General features: G+C 36.7%; 1 protein-coding gene across 3 annotated transcripts in view; it reads right to left on the bottom strand.

Moving 5' to 3' along the window:
• Positions 1-2648: 2648 nt before the first annotated feature.
• Positions 2649-20164, bottom strand: part of ube3c (ubiquitin protein ligase E3C) — a 29886-nt gene continuing 12370 nt past the window's right edge. For all 3 annotated transcript variants that reach the window (XM_058782103.1, XM_058782105.1, XM_058782106.1), the window contains exons 15-24: positions 16070-16174; positions 15737-15824; positions 14213-14310; positions 13851-13983; positions 13244-13491; positions 9676-9888; positions 8675-8863; positions 8382-8448; positions 7383-7513; positions 2649-4429 (exon numbers count right to left, since the gene is read on the bottom strand). In XM_058782103.1, coding sequence (XP_058638086.1) covers positions 4259-4429; positions 7383-7513; positions 8382-8448; positions 8675-8863; positions 9676-9888; positions 13244-13491; positions 13851-13983; positions 14213-14310; positions 15737-15824; positions 16070-16174 — 1443 coding nt within the window. In that variant the 3' untranslated portion in view covers positions 2649-4258. The remainder of the gene's footprint in view (positions 4430-7382; positions 7514-8381; positions 8449-8674; positions 8864-9675; positions 9889-13243; positions 13492-13850; positions 13984-14212; positions 14311-15736; positions 15825-16069; positions 16175-20164) is intronic.

Here is a 20164-nt window from a genome sequence, read left to right as displayed (position 1 = left end):
TATCTCAGCCAAATATTGTCGGATCCTACCAAACCATACATCAATGGAAAGCTTATTTATTTTGGAAAATTGACACTTAAGACTAGTTTTGTGGTGCAGGATCACAAATTCAGAGTTACAGGATTAGTTTCAAGTTGACAAAACCAAACCACTCCAATCTGGCTTTGTTGGTATCATGATGCTGATCATCAACTTACTTTGTCAACTCAAGCTTTGATCCTGAGTTTGTGGAGCGCGTGCACATGAATGTGTTTGACATCACTGGTGAACAGCCAATCACGAGCCTTGGTTAAAAGGTTTTGCTAAAGGTAAAGAGATTAAAGAACGTGAATAATTTAAATGCATTTACAATGAAAAAAGTATTTGTTCATGAAAGAGGACAAATAAAAGAAATGATCTTGCTTTATCAGTGCAGTCACAAGTGAAACTTGTTTATATAGTTGGAAATATACAGTGATAGAGACTCAAACATGTAAGGTCATGTAGTCATTTTCAAAGCGTCATCTATTGATTCTACAGCTTATTAATATTACATATGATCTGTATATATTAACATTCATTTAAAATTAAACGATTGATAATAACTGTTAAACTAAAATTGCTTGTGTGTAATGGATTAATAATAATAATATAACTCATATAATTATATAAATCATATAAAAGTAATTATCATTAAAGCCAGACCTTTTTTTTTTTTTTTGTACTAGTGACCTTTAATTTGGAGCAAGAGAAACTGGGAGAGTGACTTTTTTTGTGTCAGACATGTGTCACTTTGCTCACATCTGATTGGTCCAATTTCAGTTTGAGATCTCTAACCCAGAACATAACCTGCCCTGGAACAGGTTAGCTGTGGAGTGTAAGTTACTATAGCAATGAACGCAGCTAAAAGCCAAGCCACTTTCATGGTACCTAAAACCCAGGATTGGTGCAAACTAAACTGAAACTTACCTGGCTAGCCAGCTGAACCTGCTTCATGGTACAGGCCCCAGGGGTAGGTGTTCCAGCGACAGCTTTAAAGCTGTGTTCTGTACCATTATCTAGGAAGCATGTGCTGCATTTCTAAATATTGGCCAGCAGATGGTGAACATTTCTTTCTTTTGATCATGCATTCATGTATCCATTTAACCAAGCTATTATAGTGCACTATTAGCCAGTGAGATAATACCAATATGTGTATTTTCCAACATCAATGATTCGTTTAGACTTTTATCTTGTAATAACTGAGATCTTGGTTTATAAATGCTGCATATTAAAACTGATACAAAATTAATTTCTAGTTGTGTCCAAAAACCTCCACAGGGAGGCACCCTTTGTCTTCTAATGATGTAGTAAACGAATTTCTCAGTCCATCTTTATATGGTTTTTATGATGCATTAAAAATTAAGTTAACTGTAATCATGTTACTGTCAATTCTTTCAGTGTTACAGTATTTACATTTTTGAGCAGACATCAGGTTGTGTCCAAAAAATAAAAAAACCCTCAAGCTTAGACACCCCAGGCGAATACTGGTAAAAAAATAAATAAAATAAAAATAAATATTTTTCTGAAGTGTTTAAATATGCAAATTGCGCACAATCTAATTAAATATGTTCAAATTTGCATACATTTCCAGAACAAAAATTTGAACATTGGATATAGCTAGATTCATAATTATTTCATTTTGTAGACATATTAGAGTCAAAGGTCTTTACAGAGGGGATTCAGGATATCCCTTTTATCACTCCATTTTTTATGAATAAAATGTTGTGTAATTATACATGAGCAAACCCATCTGTATAAACCTTCAGAATATGGATAGGAATAAAACTCTAAAGTTTATGTAAGTGCTACTGAAGTGGGAGTTTCTGTACACTGACAAAGAGAAATTAAATATTTTAATTAAATTCTAGATTTAATACATGTTTTACAAAACACGATTTCTTTAACACAGTTCATGACAGTCTACATTAGAAATCTTTTCCCTCCCTTTAAAAAAAGCAATCAGACCCTGTTAAATGTAAAGGGTTTTATAAAAGCCATTAATTGTTCCTAATGAATTCTCTGAAATGAAATCTTTAAGCTTTCATATTCTGGTGTGAAATGACTTGACCCTAAGTGCAATAATAACATTTCTAAAAGCTATATAAAATACCTTTGGTATATCTTCGCACGTGGATGTGATTGATGACCAGAGGCATTAAGTTTGTGAGCTATAATCCATTATAAGGTAATAGGCCCAAATAAATCTCCCCATAATTAAGACCAATCCTTCATAGCTATAGGACAAGTTGGTTTTTTAAGACCCAATTACCCCCGTCTGAGACTGCTGCTAAAATGCTGGAGATTTGGTCAGAGAGGGAGGAGTCTAGAGGCAGAGGCTGGCAGAATATACGGAGATGATTCAAGGAGGAATAAAAAGTTCCCGCTGCTCTCCAGCCATCTCTTGCTCTCATAGCGGGACCCTATTTGATTTATGTCAAACGCACACACTCTTAATTTATGTTGTACAGATAATGCATTTGTGGTCTCGCCTAGCCTCCTTTCTTGTTCCATCACTGGATGTTTCTTTAATTATGTGTCAAAGGCCATAAAACTCGAAATGAAATTCTCTTCCACAGCTTTTTCTTAACTATTCCATTTTAACAAAAGATGCTGATATCTCCAGTGCAAATAAAAACTCAAAACATATTTAATCATTGCCATACACTCTGATACATAGATTGAACACCTGTCTTTGTCATTCAAAAAAAATCATTCAGGGCACATACACTTAAAAGTCGGTAAACGCACATCTTTACACAGACTTTGCTTGTCCTTTCTCATCACCAACATCAAGACAAACTCTACACATCAGTGTTTGTAAACAATCAGATATTCAGCACCTGTATGAAGTCATATATTTTCATTTAACAGATGTTGGGAGACAGGTTATTACTGACAGGTGAAGAGAGAAATTAAAAGTCTTGTACAAATGCTGAACGTGAACGTTAAAAGATGTAGACATATACATATTCACATATCCATCATCCTCAGCTCTCTGCCAGCCAACCAACCAACGTGTCCTTACAGCCATGCTGAACCCAGTTAAGTAGTAGCAGCAAAAAAGGCAACCAGAGGATGCTGACAGGAAATACTTCAATCCTCTTCAGTTTACTGAATGGTTCTGTGCTACAGCAGATGTTGGAGTAATGTCCAGTACACAGGCCTTGGCTTTGAAGTCACACTTTTCCTTCACTCATCAATTTAACTTAACTCTACCCTCCCCTCCCTCCCTCCCTCCCTTGGACCACTTGAATGTCTTCAAAGTCTGTTTTTATTTTATTGCACAAATGTCAGCATCATATCCATTGCTATAATGCCAAGGCCCAATGTGTGGAATACATGGTTACACAATTTAATTCACAATTTCTTTTTTTCTCTATTAGGTGTATGTCTACCTGAATCAGCCAATTCAAGTCATTACATGAATAAAAAAAGACGGACTACACACCATTTTCTGTGCTACTGTTCTACCACCCCTGTTAACCTCACACGTCCTGCCATGACTCTAATCTATTAAACTCTTTTGTTGGTGGCACATTAGCCATAAAATAATTTTTTGCCTGTAAAATTAATAGCTCAGAGTTTTCAGCGAATGTTACACTGTTATTAGCAAGCCCTGTATCAAGGCATGCGCAATTGTATAGCTGAAGCGGTGTGACCTAAAACCAAGCCAACTCTTTAGTATACTGTACTGGAGAAGTTTCAGTCATGCTGTTACATTGGAGAAGCTTGTTTAGCTTGTTCTTGAGTTAGCGAGGCAAATGCATGCATTTTATTGGTAGACACTCAAATTGTGCTGCACTATGGCGACAAAGAGCAGTTAAAACTGTAAAATGACATTGTCTAAAAACATCCACTCTGCTGTTAGAAATGCAAAACCAAGGAAAATCTACAAGTAAATTTTGCGTTGCCATTTTATTCTCTCTGTATCTCCAACATTCAGATGTTCCTGTTCAATGTTAGTGCTTATGATCAATGGACGCCTTCTTGGATGTTGCTTTGAATTTATAAATGCATTATTTACAAGATTACTTTCTTTGAAGTAAAAATAAAACTGAGCATATATTTGTCCGTGCCACAACTTCAAACTGTCTGTTTCCCAGCACCTTCTCCAAATCACTGTAGATCCACACAGACACACTGTCTGTCCATTCTGATCATTTCCTATCTGGTCACCATGACAAAAGCAGAATATTCTTGTCTGGGTTTCAAGGCCATCTAGGAGTTGACGTATTCCTCAGCTGAGCTCAAAGCCAGCAGAGGATTCAATAGCATAGAGCAACTTGTTCCTCATTTGCTGAGAGTCACAGAACTCTGGCAGCTTGAGAAGGTTCATGCAAGTGCTAGCAGTAGGGAGACGCTCCAGGTCAGTGCCTCCGTTATGGATGCAAAAGGCTGGGTACAGCTCCTAGAGACAAGGAGAAAGTCTCATGAACATCAATGACAACGTAAAACAATACTCAACAAACACATTTGATAATATACATGGAAGAAATTAGAAATAAAAAAAATTTCCAGTGACAAATTAAATCATATTTTAATCAAATGAATATGGAGATTCCAATATTTATCAAATGTGTTGGTCAAAAACACTCAGACGTTACTGGGTTAAATCAGTCTGACACATCTTTCACCTTCATCTTTTCACACTCATTGAATAACTCAGGGCGGTTACTGAATCAACATCTGACTCAATTCAAGTTATGATTCATTTCAGTTATGACCGTCTAGAAATGAAGCAAGCTTTGTGTTCTTGTATAGTTGACCTAAAAAATGAGCATTTGCTTAAAAATGTACTCACCTTCAGGCCATCCAAGATGTAGTGGAGTTTGTTTATTCATATGAACAGATTTGGAGAAATGTAGCATTATATCACCAACAGATCATCTGCAGTAAATGGGTGCTGTTAGAATGAAAGTTCAAACAGCTGATAGATAATAATAATAATCCACACAACTCTAGTCTATCAAGAAACAAATCCATCAGTAAGGCACTTTAACTATAAGCCATAGCTTCTGACCAAAAGTCCATTATCCATAATAATAACAACGTTTCCCACAGTAAAAAAAACTCCATCACCTCTCACATCAAAATCCACTGACCTATTTGGTTTTGGACCGAGTTTGCTTGTAAACACTGTTTGATCTGTGCAGATTTCTCTCCTGATTCAGATGAGACACTTTTTCACTGAAGAAAAGCAATATTATGGATAGAGGACTCGAGTTTTAACACCAAGCAATAGTTTGAAGTTAACTATTGATGGATTTGTTTATTACAAACGCTCAGCTTTTCACTTCACAAGACATTAACTGATGGACTGGAGTCGTGTGGATTACTTGTGAATTATTCTGATGTTTTTATCAGCTGTTTGAACTCTACTTCTGATGGCACCCAATTACTGCAGAGGATTCGTTGGTGAGCAAGTGGTGTAATGCTAAATTTACGTGGTGTAAAAAACTACATTTTGGATGACCTAAGGGCGAGTACATTTTCAGCAAATCTTCATTTTGAGTAAACCATTCCTTAAAAATCAGTGAAGGATCACACAGTGTAACATTGTGTCTACACTGGTCACGACTATTGACATGCCACACCGTACAGCTTAACACTGAAAGCAAACGTTTCAAATCCATTTGTACTATTAGAATCAGCACAAACACATGGAGGATGTCAGAAATAAAACAGGGCATCAGTATATTGTCAGAGTCTCATAGCACCGCATCCAGTGTAGACAGAACCACTGATTACAAGGAGTTATCTTTGTTTATGTCAAGTGACTGTACTGACTGGTTGTTTAGTAATAAATGTTTAAATAAAAAAATTTAAATACTAATACACAATTTAATGAGGCAGCATTTGTGCAGATAAATCCAACAAACTACAGCCTGATGCAAAATCTACACTTACAACTTTTCAGATCTGTGAAAGGTTACAGGAAGAACAACAAGATGGGCCTAATGAAAAAAATTCTCCACGTGGCTGCAAGGCTCAACCCCAAAATGAACCTGATTAAACCTGCTTTAACGGGCCAATTTTTCTAACAATTAAGGTATTAAAGTATCGTTGCTTATTGAGAAAGTGTCATGATGGGAGCCATCATTTTGAAAAAAGGGTATCCATCATCTTTTTTAAATAGCTCTCCGTGACAGGGCTATTTCTCCCCTAATGAATTCTGGGGTGTTTAACGGCACCTAATTAAGGCTGAGCTGGCTGAAGAGGCAGACGAGGTGGGAGGCCATCTCCCCTTGATCTGTCTCTCTTCGTCTTTTTCCTCTTACTCCTCCTTTCCATCCGTTCCTCAGAGCGTCTGCACCAAAGTCAAATTCATTAAACAGCCCCACTTTAATTTTGGCAGTAACACATATCTGTGGAATTGCTCAGAAGCCACGATTTTCCCCCACCCAAATTCATACAGGCTAAAGTAATCTGCTTTAAACTGATGACAGCTATTAAAATATGTAATAAAGTCAATGAAATGACAATTACTGTCCTTGGTTAGTCTTAAGGAAGGCATAAAAACACATTTAATGATGTTTCTGTTCTCCAGATTTTGCTGAGTGTAATAAGCACAACTGACAGACTTAAGAAACATTCCAACAAGATAAAGACTTAAGATTACATTCCTAGAGACTGAGACAATAATAATCCTGTCAGCAGAAAAATCAGTAAGCTGTCAGATGCTATTCTCTCATACCAATATTTTCTGGCCTTCGATTGCACGCTAGATACAGTCAGCGTTAAGTGAGAGCCATTTAAAGTTCAACGGAGCATTTATACGTTTTTTTTCAGTCAGATGGATTTTACACACCCAGTGGCACTTGGCAAAGCCTCAAATAGCATTACAATGCTAAGGGTCACAACCTCTTTAGCACAAACAGAGACCCAGATAAGGCCTATCCTGATAGCCGTTATAATGTGAAAATGATTTGTTACAATGAGCCTGTTTGCTCATACACCCTTGTGTAAATTAATGACGATATACAGCGACAAAACATTCTTTTCACTTCATTATTTCCCCGTTAAGGCAGCACACCTTGCAGGGAGTAGAATTCTTTGCGGTGGTGAACCTGATAACTTTATTGAATAAAAATGTAGAAAATGGGACAAAATCATCAGCAGGTGTGAGTTGGCGTGAACTTCAGCTGAACTCCATTTGTGATAACAGAGGTGCAAGTCATATCGATGCAGCTGAGTTGGGTCATGCCTGTACATTTCACTTTTCCAGTGAACCCATTTAAGACACCATACAACCTCAGATGAATCATTAACTTGTATTTAAAGAGTTCAGACACAACAGATGTCTTCTACATGCCAAAAGTTCATTAAATTCATATTTTCAGAGGGTTTTGGCCCTCACTGACCTTGAAGCCTAAGAGCGGAGGTCGTGAGCAGCTTGTAACAAACTTGAGCAGCTTGCGTTTCTCCTCATCGCTGAAGCTCTCCACCACGTCCCAGAAAATGTTGATCACTGGATGAGTTGCGGAATAACCACCTGAGTAATGGAGCAACAGTTGAGAAAAACAAAAAGGTTAAGAATATAAATGCAGGAACTAAAAGTCTAAGTCCTGCGTAACTAAACCCTTATGAATTATCAGATAATACTGCATGTCTGCTATGTGTTTTACTTCAAAACATGGATCAAAAATTTTAAACCTTTTTTACTACATCCTGTTTAAGTAGAAGAAAAGCTGAGTCAACTGAGTTACCACTTAAGGCTAGAATACACTAAACAACTTTTAAAATACTAGGCATCATAAACTTGCCACCTTTGAAAAAAAAAAACTAGGCATCATACAGTAAACAACTGACCGAGGATCACATAGTATGAAACTGTTAAGTCGTTCTAAACACAACAAACTCATGCAGAAACATACGCCTCACTGCTTGGAGGTGCATGAGAAATGAAAACAATGTGTTCTAAAATTTGTGTGAAATATCAAACATGGGTGGAAAAAAGTTGGAAAAAAAAAAATACTACATGATATTCTGTGAAATCTGTCAAGTGCTCAAAGTCTACAGACTGACATATCAGCGAATCCTCCATACTGCAAATTAAGCTCAAATCTGGTTAAAAGCCGTGTAGTGTAATCCAGTCTTTATGGTCGGACTCAGTACCAAATTAAACAATATAAATCAAATAAACAAATCCACTACTAAGCTTTATTACTAATTAATAAACTATAAATTCACATTTGACCCATGCATGTTTTTGCTCTCCCTTACTAATAAATACAGAATACAAAACAATATAGCAACCTGACCTCTCTGGAAGAAAAGAGACAAAGGCTCTTAAATCAAGCTAAATCTAAAATAAAAAATGAAGTGACTAATAAAAAGTGTGATGAGTGTTCTTGCAGTACCTGAGTAGTTAGTAAATCTCTTCAGGTCTTCCAGAGAGATGGGCACATGTGCACCAGAAACCAGTACCTGTAAATACAGATGGACTTAAGTTGTTTACATTTAATTAATGGCCACAAATAGGAGTGTTTAAAGTAGGGAGTAAAGAAAAGACAGGCAGTGTGATAATATCTGTCAATAATATCTGCCAATCTTTTTATTAATAATCTTTTCTGACACATGACTGATTGTGTGCGTCTAGACAGATGTGCCTTTTCTCGCATTTTCAGTGTAAAGTATGTGTGTGTGCTGCTACCTGAATTTCCTGCTGATCAAACATGCGCAGCCACTCCAGGTTGACCACGTTGGCCAGGCCCTGTCGAAAGGCCAGGCAGTGTACTCGGATCTGTTTGTTCAGACGGTAATCGGCCACTAAATGGATGTAGGCTATCCTGTTGGCTGTGGTTACCGGGATGTCCTTTCCCCCTGGTTTGAGCTCGACCACCTGGAAAAAGACACAAATAGATGGAAATGTGACAGGCACCATCACCCTGGGTTCAGTGATGATTTAATTCCTTGTTGAAAGTGGAACGGTACATCTGCAGAGGAAAGTGCTGAAGGCAATTGAGGAACACAGAGGAAATGAGTGCACACAGACACCCTTTACCTCGCTAATGAAGGGGAAAGTAAATAAAGCTTTACTTTTACTCTGTTAACCCAGTTATTATAAGAAAAAGTCATCAAACAAATGTTTTTTTTTTTTATTAATGGGAAATAAAAGTTTATCAATAATTATTATTTGAATGACTATTTAGGCTAAATCTACCACCCTGTTACCTATTCTGGCATAGTTTTCATTTAATTTTTTAATCAGAAAATTTTCATATTGTATTTTTTATTTTTAGTTATTTTTATTAATTTGTCTATGTAATAGGTTACAAATCAACATTTTCTAAATGTTAACTATTTGTTAAAAGAAACAAAAATCTCACAAACTTGAAACAAACGTGGAGAGCACACACAATTAAAAAAAAATTTGGTGGTAAGGAGTGGCAATGTTAGATATAATGCAGGATGATTAGCTCTAATACTATGCTAGACACCGTTTTCTCCCAGCAGGTATGTTTGAGCTGGTCAACAGAGAAGTTCTTTCAGAGAGAGCTAGACAGAGACGTGCTTTATCTCCATCAGCCAAGACTAACAACAGTTAGATCAATCATTAACAATGCCAGAGAACAAGAGAGAGAGAGGAGACACAAAAGACAAGCAAAAGAGCACAAAAGTGAAAAAAAAATGAAAAAAAGATGTGCTGTTCACCTGGGCCTCCCCAAGATCATTGTTGACCACGGTGAAGTTAAGGCCAAGGTCTTCCACATCACCTTCGTAGCTCTTGAGGAAAAGCAGGTTTCGGTACATCTCTGGGTCTAGGGAGGCCAGATGGTGGATGTCCACATCCGCACTCGTGCCCAAGAGCTTGGACAGGAAGAAGCTTGCAAACGGTAATTCCACTAGCATGTTTTCATACAGTGCCTGGGGGACAGAAGAAAGAGAGAGATATTTAATTAAAGACAACCTCCAGGAGTGCAATATGCAGCCAAGCCAATATGAGCTATGAAATTCACAAAACCGTATCTTCATCCTGTGGGCTAATCGGTCTCAAATTCTGACACTTTGAGCTGAAGAAGCTCAAACTTGAAAAATATAACCTGTTGTTCCATTAAGAAGCACAAGGATGGTGAGTCATAAAAGCTAAAGTACCGCAATAGTCCTAAAAAGACCATATCTGAGGACATTAAAATATACAGGCTTTGAATAAATGATTGCACTAAAATCCCTTGACCACATAAGCTAAATGGATTATAAATTTCCCAAATCTCCATAATGCATGCATCTAAAACACACACAGAGGCTGTAAATCAGAGCATTTTCTAAACACAGGTTAATTGTGTGACTTCAAACATTGGACATCTTTATGCAAAATAATCCACTTAGCAACATTCTTCCCACAAGCCCCATTGTGGGAACATATGTGCTGCGCCCTCCTGAAACCTATCAATAACATCGCTACCGAGAAGAAGCCGCAATAAGGGTATGGAGGCACGACGCAGACTATTTTTCAAACCTTCAAGTTATTTATGGGTGTTTATTGCCAGAAATTGTGCCAAAATGACTTGGGATAAAAAGGATTAATGAATGGCCGGGCCTTTTAATATAAGTGAGTGCAGTGGCAACGCAATTAATGCAAATTGTGGCACCATCAGGAGAGTAAACGCCAACAACTTAGCAGCTGCCTTCTGTTTCTGCCAAATAAATTTGTAAATTTACAGCATTAAGAATCAATAAAAAATTTAACACACTTGCCATCAATCAGGAGTTCTGACCTTCTCTTTCCTCTCTGTTGCCCTTTGGAGAGGGACAGTTAAGCACTGCTTGTTGAACTGCAGAACACGTGGTATTTGTGTGTGACTCAGTTTGTATTTGAGGGTATGAGCAGACTGCTGAAGTATTCGTGTGAAAATAATTCAACAGGGGGTGATTCTATACAAGTGGCTTCAAAGCTTGAATGGCTGTAAGCATGTCTCGATAGTCGTTACCTTAATAAAAGTCTCCCCCCCCCCAGTATCCACTTTGAATGTTGTCAAAACATGCTTTTCTTCAACATCATGATCTATAAATGCACCAGCCCATGATGTCTACATGCTAATATGTAATTGCAATTATTCATGTTCAAATTCACATACAGTCATATACAGAATACAACTTGCAGTGAAATGTAAACCTGGTAAACACCTTAGACTGCAGATTAAATATATAAATAGTAAGAAAAAAATGGTATTATAAACATCATAAAAGCAATCCCGAAAAAAGAATGAAAAACTAATAATAAAACAAATAGCAAAAAAAGTACGTATAAAAATAGAATGGAAAACTAGAATTGTATGTTAGAGCTGAGAGGACTAGATTTCTTAAAGGTATCTGAAAGAAAAACCAAATTAGCCAAAATGTTTAATATTGCAAATATGGCTGATGTATGATGTGTCATAAGTGTCAATGACTGGGGATCTAATTCTGCATAAAGCACTGGTTAGCAGGTGCACACAAAATCTGCATTTGCAATGATGCCTAAACTCTGTTAAATGAGCAAAATTTCCCAAATCTAAAATGTATCAAATCTGTATTTTCTTCACTAACCCCACAACCAAAAAAGATTATAATTTCAGAAATATTTATAGTTTTCATCTTTCACATTAAAACATTCTTAAATGTTTTTAAGAATGCTATAATTTTACAAACACACTTTTGCTAGAAAACGAAGGCATACAATATAAAACACTCCTGACAAGTTCAGAGAAAATCTTCAACCAAAGCCAGCTATATAACATTACCTTGGTGACAAATCAGCACAATTTGCAAAAAAAAAAAAAGAAGTGCAATACATCACAGAAAGTAAAATCAACAGCTTTTCTTTGTTTCTGTGTGTGTGTCTTTGGTGGGCCCAGCCAAACAGCAACAGTGACGCAATTGTAATCTGTACAGGTCGCCTTTATAAAAGCACTAAACAAATATCAATATCCCACTCAGTCTGCCACTCCTTCACATATTTATGGAGAGAGAAGGAGGGTTAATTGAAAGTCAAATTCAAATTAATCTCGTCACCTTAATTGCTTTGCCCGTTACTAAGGAGTGGGGGCAATTGAATGGAATAAGATCAGGAAAGTAGGGGGGCGGGGCCAGCCATTCCTCAGGGCAGGAGCTCAGTTATGTCCCTTCCATCGTACAAGGTGTGCGTATGTGTGTGTGTTCATTATAGCTCTCTAATAAGTGGCCTGAATTGCCTCTTCACAAGTGGTGTTGATGCCCGTGACTGTAAAACAGATCAAAACTCTATTACCAGCGGCACGGAGCCTGTTATTTATGGTGCTAGCTGATTTAGCGTCCACGGCCAAATGCGATGGCTACACAAACAGAGATGGGGAATCATGGGCTAATGGAGTAGCCTAATTGAGCAGCGAGCTTCTTGGCATGAGGTAATTCATCTACCCTTCCCCCAGTCAATGTGCTTTGCGATAAACAATCCTAGGCATACGCATTAATGAAACTTTAAAAACATTAGCGGCTAATAAATACCAGCTAGCGGACACACGAAAGAGAAAGCCAAAACAATAGCGACAATAAATTGTGGCTCAAGGTGTAGCCATTATAGAAAACACAGGGCAAAGTTAGGATAATCAGAAGAGTCAAGACTTATCAAAATGATGTTATTGTACAACATTTTCCACTTATTATTAACCCTTTTAATTAACCACATAATGCTACTGTATGTATAGAGTCTAAAAATTCTTGGATAATGTAAATTGTCATTTTTGAAGCTACATAAAAGTTTCAAAACTACTTTAAGAACTGATACGATTAGACAAAGTAGTGTAACTTACATGCAGCCAAACATTTCTAATGTTTTAATGTCATTTACAAAATGATCCTACAAAAATAAACCCAGATAAAGGAAAAATTATTTGGATCAAAAGGCCACAAATAAACTTGACTTTAAACCGCAGTGACCTCGTAAATCAAATGGATAGGATTTATGATGGCAACTAAGCTACTCAGCCTGAGACCACTGATTGAACCTGATCTTTGACCTTCAGCATTGATTTAAATGACCCCGTTTGAGTTTGAGAGTGTATGTGAGTAAAAGACAAATCAGACAACTAGGAGAAAATCCCAAGATAAGCCACTGCAAGAGTTATCAAATAATTAATTTACAGTAAAAACATTTAAATAAATAGCGAACAGGTGTAACAGGAGATTCTGTGATGACCTGTGGTCTGTGAAGAGATAAAAATGTTACAGTGTAGTGCAATACATCATGTAATTCTTGTCTTACCTTTCCCAGTATCCTGCCAAGGAAGTAATAATGCCGGGTGAAGGATTCTCCCACAAGCATCTCTGCAGTGGGACTCGGATAGAGAAGACCTTCATTAGTTGTCTTGAAGAAGCCTTGGTTAGGATTAAAGCCCGACTTCAACAGCTCATTCAAGAACTCTCTGAATATTCCTCCTCCATCAATGCCAGCTTCATCTAGACCATGTGCATTGAGCAAATGAACCCTGATCCTCTTCTTAAGATCAGGCTCTGAAATGGGGATAAACAGATATATTTAGCATGTTCCAGAAAATGTTTTGGCTAAAAAGGTTTAAAACAACCTAATCACTAAAATATGTCAGGAACTTTTCCTTGTTATCTAGAAAAGTCTGATGATATACAACTAGAGACTTTCTAAGAGACTCGAAGTGTGTTATTACACACAAGACGTCTTGCCCTAAATCATCTAAACGGATACAGTAATTCATAGCAGCTGTCAACTGAAGCTAATTCCTAAGCAAGGTTAATGTCTTTTCCTCAGCGTCTAAGAAAGCCACATTCGTTGTGCTAAATGCTTTTTATTAAGAGAGTTTTCAACATGTCAGAAGGGATAGGTTTGCCTTGTTTACCATTCTCGGGGGATAATTTGTCATAAGCATCTTCATAAATGTAGTTCCGTCGAATGGTGACATTAACGCCATCCAAAAAAGGGCCCTCTCCTTGCACTTCACGCTTATCAGCATAGATCAACTTCTGGAAGATCTGAAAGCAGAATGAACAAAGTCAGCTAATTAAAATAATTTAATGCCTCAGAATCTAGGCATGTATTCCATTTAGATTTTCACTTGCATTTCATATCTAAAGCACAAAACAATGTCATCTCCTAATTACAATTTTTAACCTTCTTTTTAATATTCACAGATGACTGAATTTTGGATTTTTGAAGTACAAAACACTCCACACCATACCATACCAGTGATGGCTGTCTTACCTTCACTCTCTCCTCAAAGGGCACAACAAACGGAAGTTCGGTGAGGATTGCCAAATGTCTCTCCTCTGATACTGACAATGGTGGAGGCTCCAGTCCAACTGTGAGGAACACAAAAACAATTTCTGTAAACTTTCATTCTTAAAGTAATCTTTTAACTAATATCTCTGTACAAAAATACAAATGAAAATATTTCTCTAAAGCCAAATGTCCTCAACAAAAATCTACTAATATGTTCAAGTGATGCAAGATAAAATCCAGCTTGCATCATTTCCCAATCCGGTTTCCGATATCCTTGTCACTTCTTGCCCTCACACTTACGCATGTAATGAAAATGGCAAAAATAAAATAAACATCTACAAATATAATGAAAACATCCAATACTCTGTTTTTTCACCTTTAGAAATCTATCCAATAATTTATCAATCTGCTCTTTAATTTACAACAAAAGACAACACTGACAAAGCAATTCATTCATCTGCCTCCATCATCTATCCTGTTGACAGTCAATCTCTAAAGCTCTCTATTCATCATCCAAATAAATATACTACCAGTAAACCAGTAAAATTACTAATATACACAACCGTTTAAAAGTCTGCAGTTAAGATTTTTAACCAGAAATGAATACTTCTATTCATAAAGGACACGTTAAAAGTAACAGTAAATACATTTTCAAAAGATTTCAGTTTTCTTCTATTCTAAAGAAAAAACATTATAGCATCCACTAATCCACTACTATTTTAAATGGTAATAATAATATTTCACAATAATAGTGTTTTTTCCAGTATTTTTGATCAAATTAATGGGTCCTTGGTAAACATAAGAAACTAGATGTCTGCTGCAAAAGACCTACTTCGTTTGCATCTGTACACTTGCACAACCTTGAGTGAGGTCTACTACCAGCCTTGCTGAATGCAGTATTTACAGAGCATCCCATTAAAGATCACTCAATCCCCCTCTGTCTTTCCTGCCACACACTTTTAATTAACTCAGCAGCGATTTGCCCATCCACCTGTCCTCTCCCTCCATTACAGGGATGTTTGTTTTGTATTAAAACTCCGTCCTACAAACGTTTCGACCACAGGAAAAAAAAACGCAGAAACAGCAGATGAGAAGTGTCATTCATCTAATACGTTGCTTGCATAGTGGAATGATTCTACTCAATTAGCCAGTCCTCTCTCTCTCCACAAACCAGCCATCAAGGGGCTATCTTGGTGGGAGAAATATGGCGCAGCATGGTCAATACAGGAGCCATTCGTCACTACCTCGCAAGTCCATTTAGGGAAATGAAAAAGGTCCTGACAAACAGGCAGCCAGATGTGTCCAGCCTTAGGCTAATTGAATTTTTAAGCACGCATGCTGCAGGATGGCATGGAAAAGACCAGAAACACAGGTACTAGTTAGCGTTAACACCCTCTTGAGTATTCTGACTTGCTTTGGAATGAATTTGCTTGACTGGCTGTCATTATTACTTCATGATTTTTTTTTGTTTGTGTTCCACAACACTTCAGTTGTGGTTGTTCTTACCATCTAATGTGGACTGAAGCGGTCCGATACGTCCCATTCTCCTGGTTCTCCACACATGTCTTGCAGAGGGCACATAGAGCTGAGTCACCTACACACAAATATTATTAGATCACTACAAGCTATTAGTGAACTTATTTAGAAACATTAAAAAAACTGAATTATACTTTCATAATAAAATGTATTTATTCTTTTAAATGCAAATGCTTTACATTCATTAGCAAAATATAACTTGTCTAGTTTTCATTGGCTCTTTACTGTTTATAAAATATCACTTGATAGCAAAACTATTAATTCTGTTTAGTAGGTTTTAAGCATATGACAAATGAATTTTACCTTGTCTGCTCTGATGTTGACCTCACCAGACAGCCAATGACCCGAAGGACAGAACGGTCTTCGAATATCTCGGGCTTTCAGCATTTTCACAAGGTTGGTAATCACCTTTAAAAAAAAAAAAAAAAACACACACATAAATAAACTAATACGAAGCTTCTAAAAAACATTATCAAAATGTTTGTCCAGCCATTCATTGTCCAGCCAGCCAACTAATCAGTATGCAATTTGCTGACACAAATATACAGATACTGACTTGTGCTGAAAATAAATAAATACTACAATTCACCAAATGTCTTTTCTGTGTCTTCATTCTCTTTAAAAACTGGGTAATTCACCCATTATGTCAGTCGACTTTTATCTATTTATAATTTATCTACACTTCTGTTTAATACTCATGCAAAAGCTTTTTCTTCTCCGATTACAGTGTCAAACAAACGTCTGGCTGGCCATTTCTAGAGAATGCCTATTAATCTCTGACCAAGACATGCCAACACCAGAGAGTCCGTAATAATGGCAAGTGCAAAACTCTGTTGCTTGCTAGTGGGTTTGTGGGGCAGGGGGTCCGAATGCTCTTCCTGTCTAAGTGGAATGAATAAGCATTGGTTAATTAGCCCATCGGGTTAAGTGCAGGCCTTAATGGGTCTCTCCAAAACTCCTGCGGTGACATCCCTCTCCAAACACGGCCAAGAAGAAAGTTCCATTAGCAATATTAATACAAGCTTAGTTGATCATTTTCATTCAATTAACTTCTTTCAATTAAATAGATAGCTCGACAATAGGAGTGATAAAACATCCAGAGGGACGGCCCATGGCTGGAGGCAAACATTAGTGTGTGAGGGGTCAACAGCGTTAGAGCTGACTGTAAATTGCACATTCAATTTGGGAAATGCGTTTCTCCTGCTTGTACTTCTTTAATGGGTCATTTTAGCTGACAGGAGGCGTTTTCCGCCATCTTTTGTGGAAATCTTTCAGAGCCTTTTGTATGCTGTACCGACTTGACTAGTGGAACCCAAACAACGAGCTGTCACTTACGGTGATTCACTCAGAAGCATGCTGGAATAGTACAAACTTAAAAAATAAATGAAGAAATACTTCACCACTGAAATGCTATTAGTCACTTGCCTTTGTAAAGGCATTTTCTTAAATCCTTTAGAATGTTTGCTTCGTTCCGAAACAGGGAAATTGTTACAATGTTGCATTCTCTCCTTGGGATGGTTCACTTTAACAAAGGGAAAATTTCAAAGTGCACCAAAAAGTGTTTATGCTAGTTACATGTGAGTAAAACTGCCTTCTGATTGGTCAGAGTGCAACTGTTTATGTTCTGGGATTCCACTCATATTGGTCATACATCAAGATGGACTGTAGGGTTGTGCCAATGGATGATAGTATCGTGTATTAACAATAGTCAGAGATCTCACCTGTGGCTGATGCCTTTGACAATAGCAAGACGATTATTATTATTATTAATATAATCAGGCTAGGGCTTATTTGTTACATTATATTTCTTTTTCCAAATTTTTACAGTTATAATCAATCACATGCGCGTTTTGACCAATCACACACGATTATGTTGAGCTTCTGAATGCAATAGCCAATCAGAGGTGTCCAGATGAGTCATCGCTGAAACAGCAGAGTTTTGTTGTTCAGCACGCGCTGACTGAATTCTGACACGTGAATTCTCTCATCTTAAACAACAAAGTGCAGATGTACGTGCAATGTAATTATCAGAGCTTTATTCATCATACAACGTAGACAGCTTCACTGATTATAATGGGAGTGTTTTTTAAAGCATATAAACTCACACTACACTGAAGTCAGTTATGTTGTGCTTTGATATAAATGTTATTTGCTCGTTTTCTGTAGCTGTTTTTTGAATAACTGAGGAAATGTAAGCCTTATGATTAGTAACTTACAATGTTTCTATTAATATGTTATCATGTTAAATACAAATTCAGTCATATTAAAAACATTAGGCTGCTTTCAGCCTTATGCTAGAATAAAACTCCGGCAATGAAACTAAGTAAATAAATAAATAAGCATGATAATATCATGTATCTGCGATCTCACAGGCTGACGATAGGACGATATGACAATTGAGCATATCGCCCAACACTACACACATATACGAATGTATATAATTTATCAGAGCAAGAATTAAGTCTTCGTTGGGAAAGCATTCTTGCATTTCACCTGGTGCTCTTCGGTTTTCAACTGCTATGGGCTAATTAATGTGCTCACACACAGAATTAGACTCTGCTGGTTTTTTCATGTTATGAATTATGATACAGCTTGGTTCGTTGGTCTGTGGGGTTAGATTGCTTTCTCACCACCACCGAACTGATCCAAGAGTTTGTTTTCTATCTCAGACTGATTATTTAGGCTTAAATCAGAGCATGACTGCTGTGTTCATATATGCTTAAACTGAACTAAGGGAGAAAATGTGGCAGGTTCCGAAACAAATTCTCTAAAAAAGCCAGATGTAAACATTTTTAAATTGGAATTCCTAAGAATTTTTAAAAAGCCTTTTACTGCTGCGCTGCTTCAAAACTATAACTACTTTTTTACTTATTTGTTTATTATTATTATTATTATTATTTTGTATATTACATTTTTATCTCAGTTCATTTTACGCTTCAACAGGAGTTGAAAATGTATTGTGAAGTCTGCATACTTGTGTGTGTACATTGTTGAATACATGATATAACCAATAGTGGAAAAAAAATAGTGCTGTCAATAGATTAAAAGAAATGAACTAATTAATCGTACATTTTTTCGGAAATTAATCGCGATTAATCTGACCAAACATTTAAGTTTTTAAATATACTTTTATATTGCAATAATTCTACATTCAATCTTCAAATTAATGTACAAACAACATAAAGGCAGTATATTTTTAATATTTGTTTAATGGCATCTTTTTTATGACTGAAGGCCAGTATCACTGATACCTATAATACTGATATCTCTATAAAATAGTTTTTCCCCCTAATATTTAACCATTGACTACAGCCATTCAACATTACAGTATAACTGAAAGCTATCAATTTTAACATTCATTAGACTTTAAAAAAATAATTTTTAATTTAAGTGAACTTAAAACAATCTTCATATAAACCCATTATAATAAATGTCATATTTAGCTGTGCCCTTCAGAAATATACAGAAATTATCAAAAACACTAAATTCTAAATTAAATATAGATGAATCCTTAAAGGGATCCCTGGGTATTAAGACTTGTATGGCTTAATATAATCTAAATGATGTCTCTTACTGAAACATGTTGTAGAAAACCCATTAAAGATTTATGTTATTTTTTAAAAATCACATTGTTTTAAACATATTTTGGACTATGGGGGCGCCATTATTCTGATCACGTAAAATGGTTGCACTCGGTGAGCTACTAGCGTTGTTACCTGTTGCTATTTTTACCACAACACAACTCGGAAAATAAAATACTGATGCTGTACCATCCAATACCAAATGCTGTACCATCGATTTTTCCCCACAAGGAGTCTAAACACCCCGGATATTGAGGGAAATCTGCGCTGAGAAACTCCTCTAGCGGCCGCGCGTCATGATTAGCGTCGGCATCTAACAGATGGCATCTAGCGTTTCTTGTCTCAACCATTTGTAAGCTCTTTCGGTAGCTGTGGTCTACTAAAAGTCTCAAAGGCATCAGGGCTAAAGTGGAAAGAACAAAGAAGCGGGTCTTTAGGAAGTGTTATTTGTCCACAGGCATCTTCCCATTCATTTCTCCTCTTCTTATCACTAGGAAAGCAGTGAAGTATTACATTGCTTCTCTTGTTGCCCTTCGACTGAAAATTACAACCAAAAGCCACACAATGTGGTATCGTATCAGTATTTTATTTTCTGAGTTAAACAGCACCAGTAGCTCACCGAGTGCAACCATTTGACATCATCGACGCAGAATGTACTGTGCACATAAAATAATGGCGCCCCCCATAGTCCAAAAACAATGTCAATTTTTTAAATAAATTTTCATGGGTTTTCTACTACATATTTAAATAAGAAACATAATTTACGTTATAATAAGCTATACATGTCTTAATACCCAGGGATCTCTTTAAAAGCTAT

Source organism: Onychostoma macrolepis, chromosome 07 (assembly GCF_012432095.1).
Source record: "Onychostoma macrolepis isolate SWU-2019 chromosome 07, ASM1243209v1, whole genome shotgun sequence".
NCBI classification, from domain to species: domain Eukaryota; kingdom Metazoa; phylum Chordata; class Actinopteri; order Cypriniformes; family Cyprinidae; genus Onychostoma; species Onychostoma macrolepis.
Note: the sequence above shows the minus strand (reverse complement) of the source record. Positions and strands in the feature narration are given on the sequence as shown.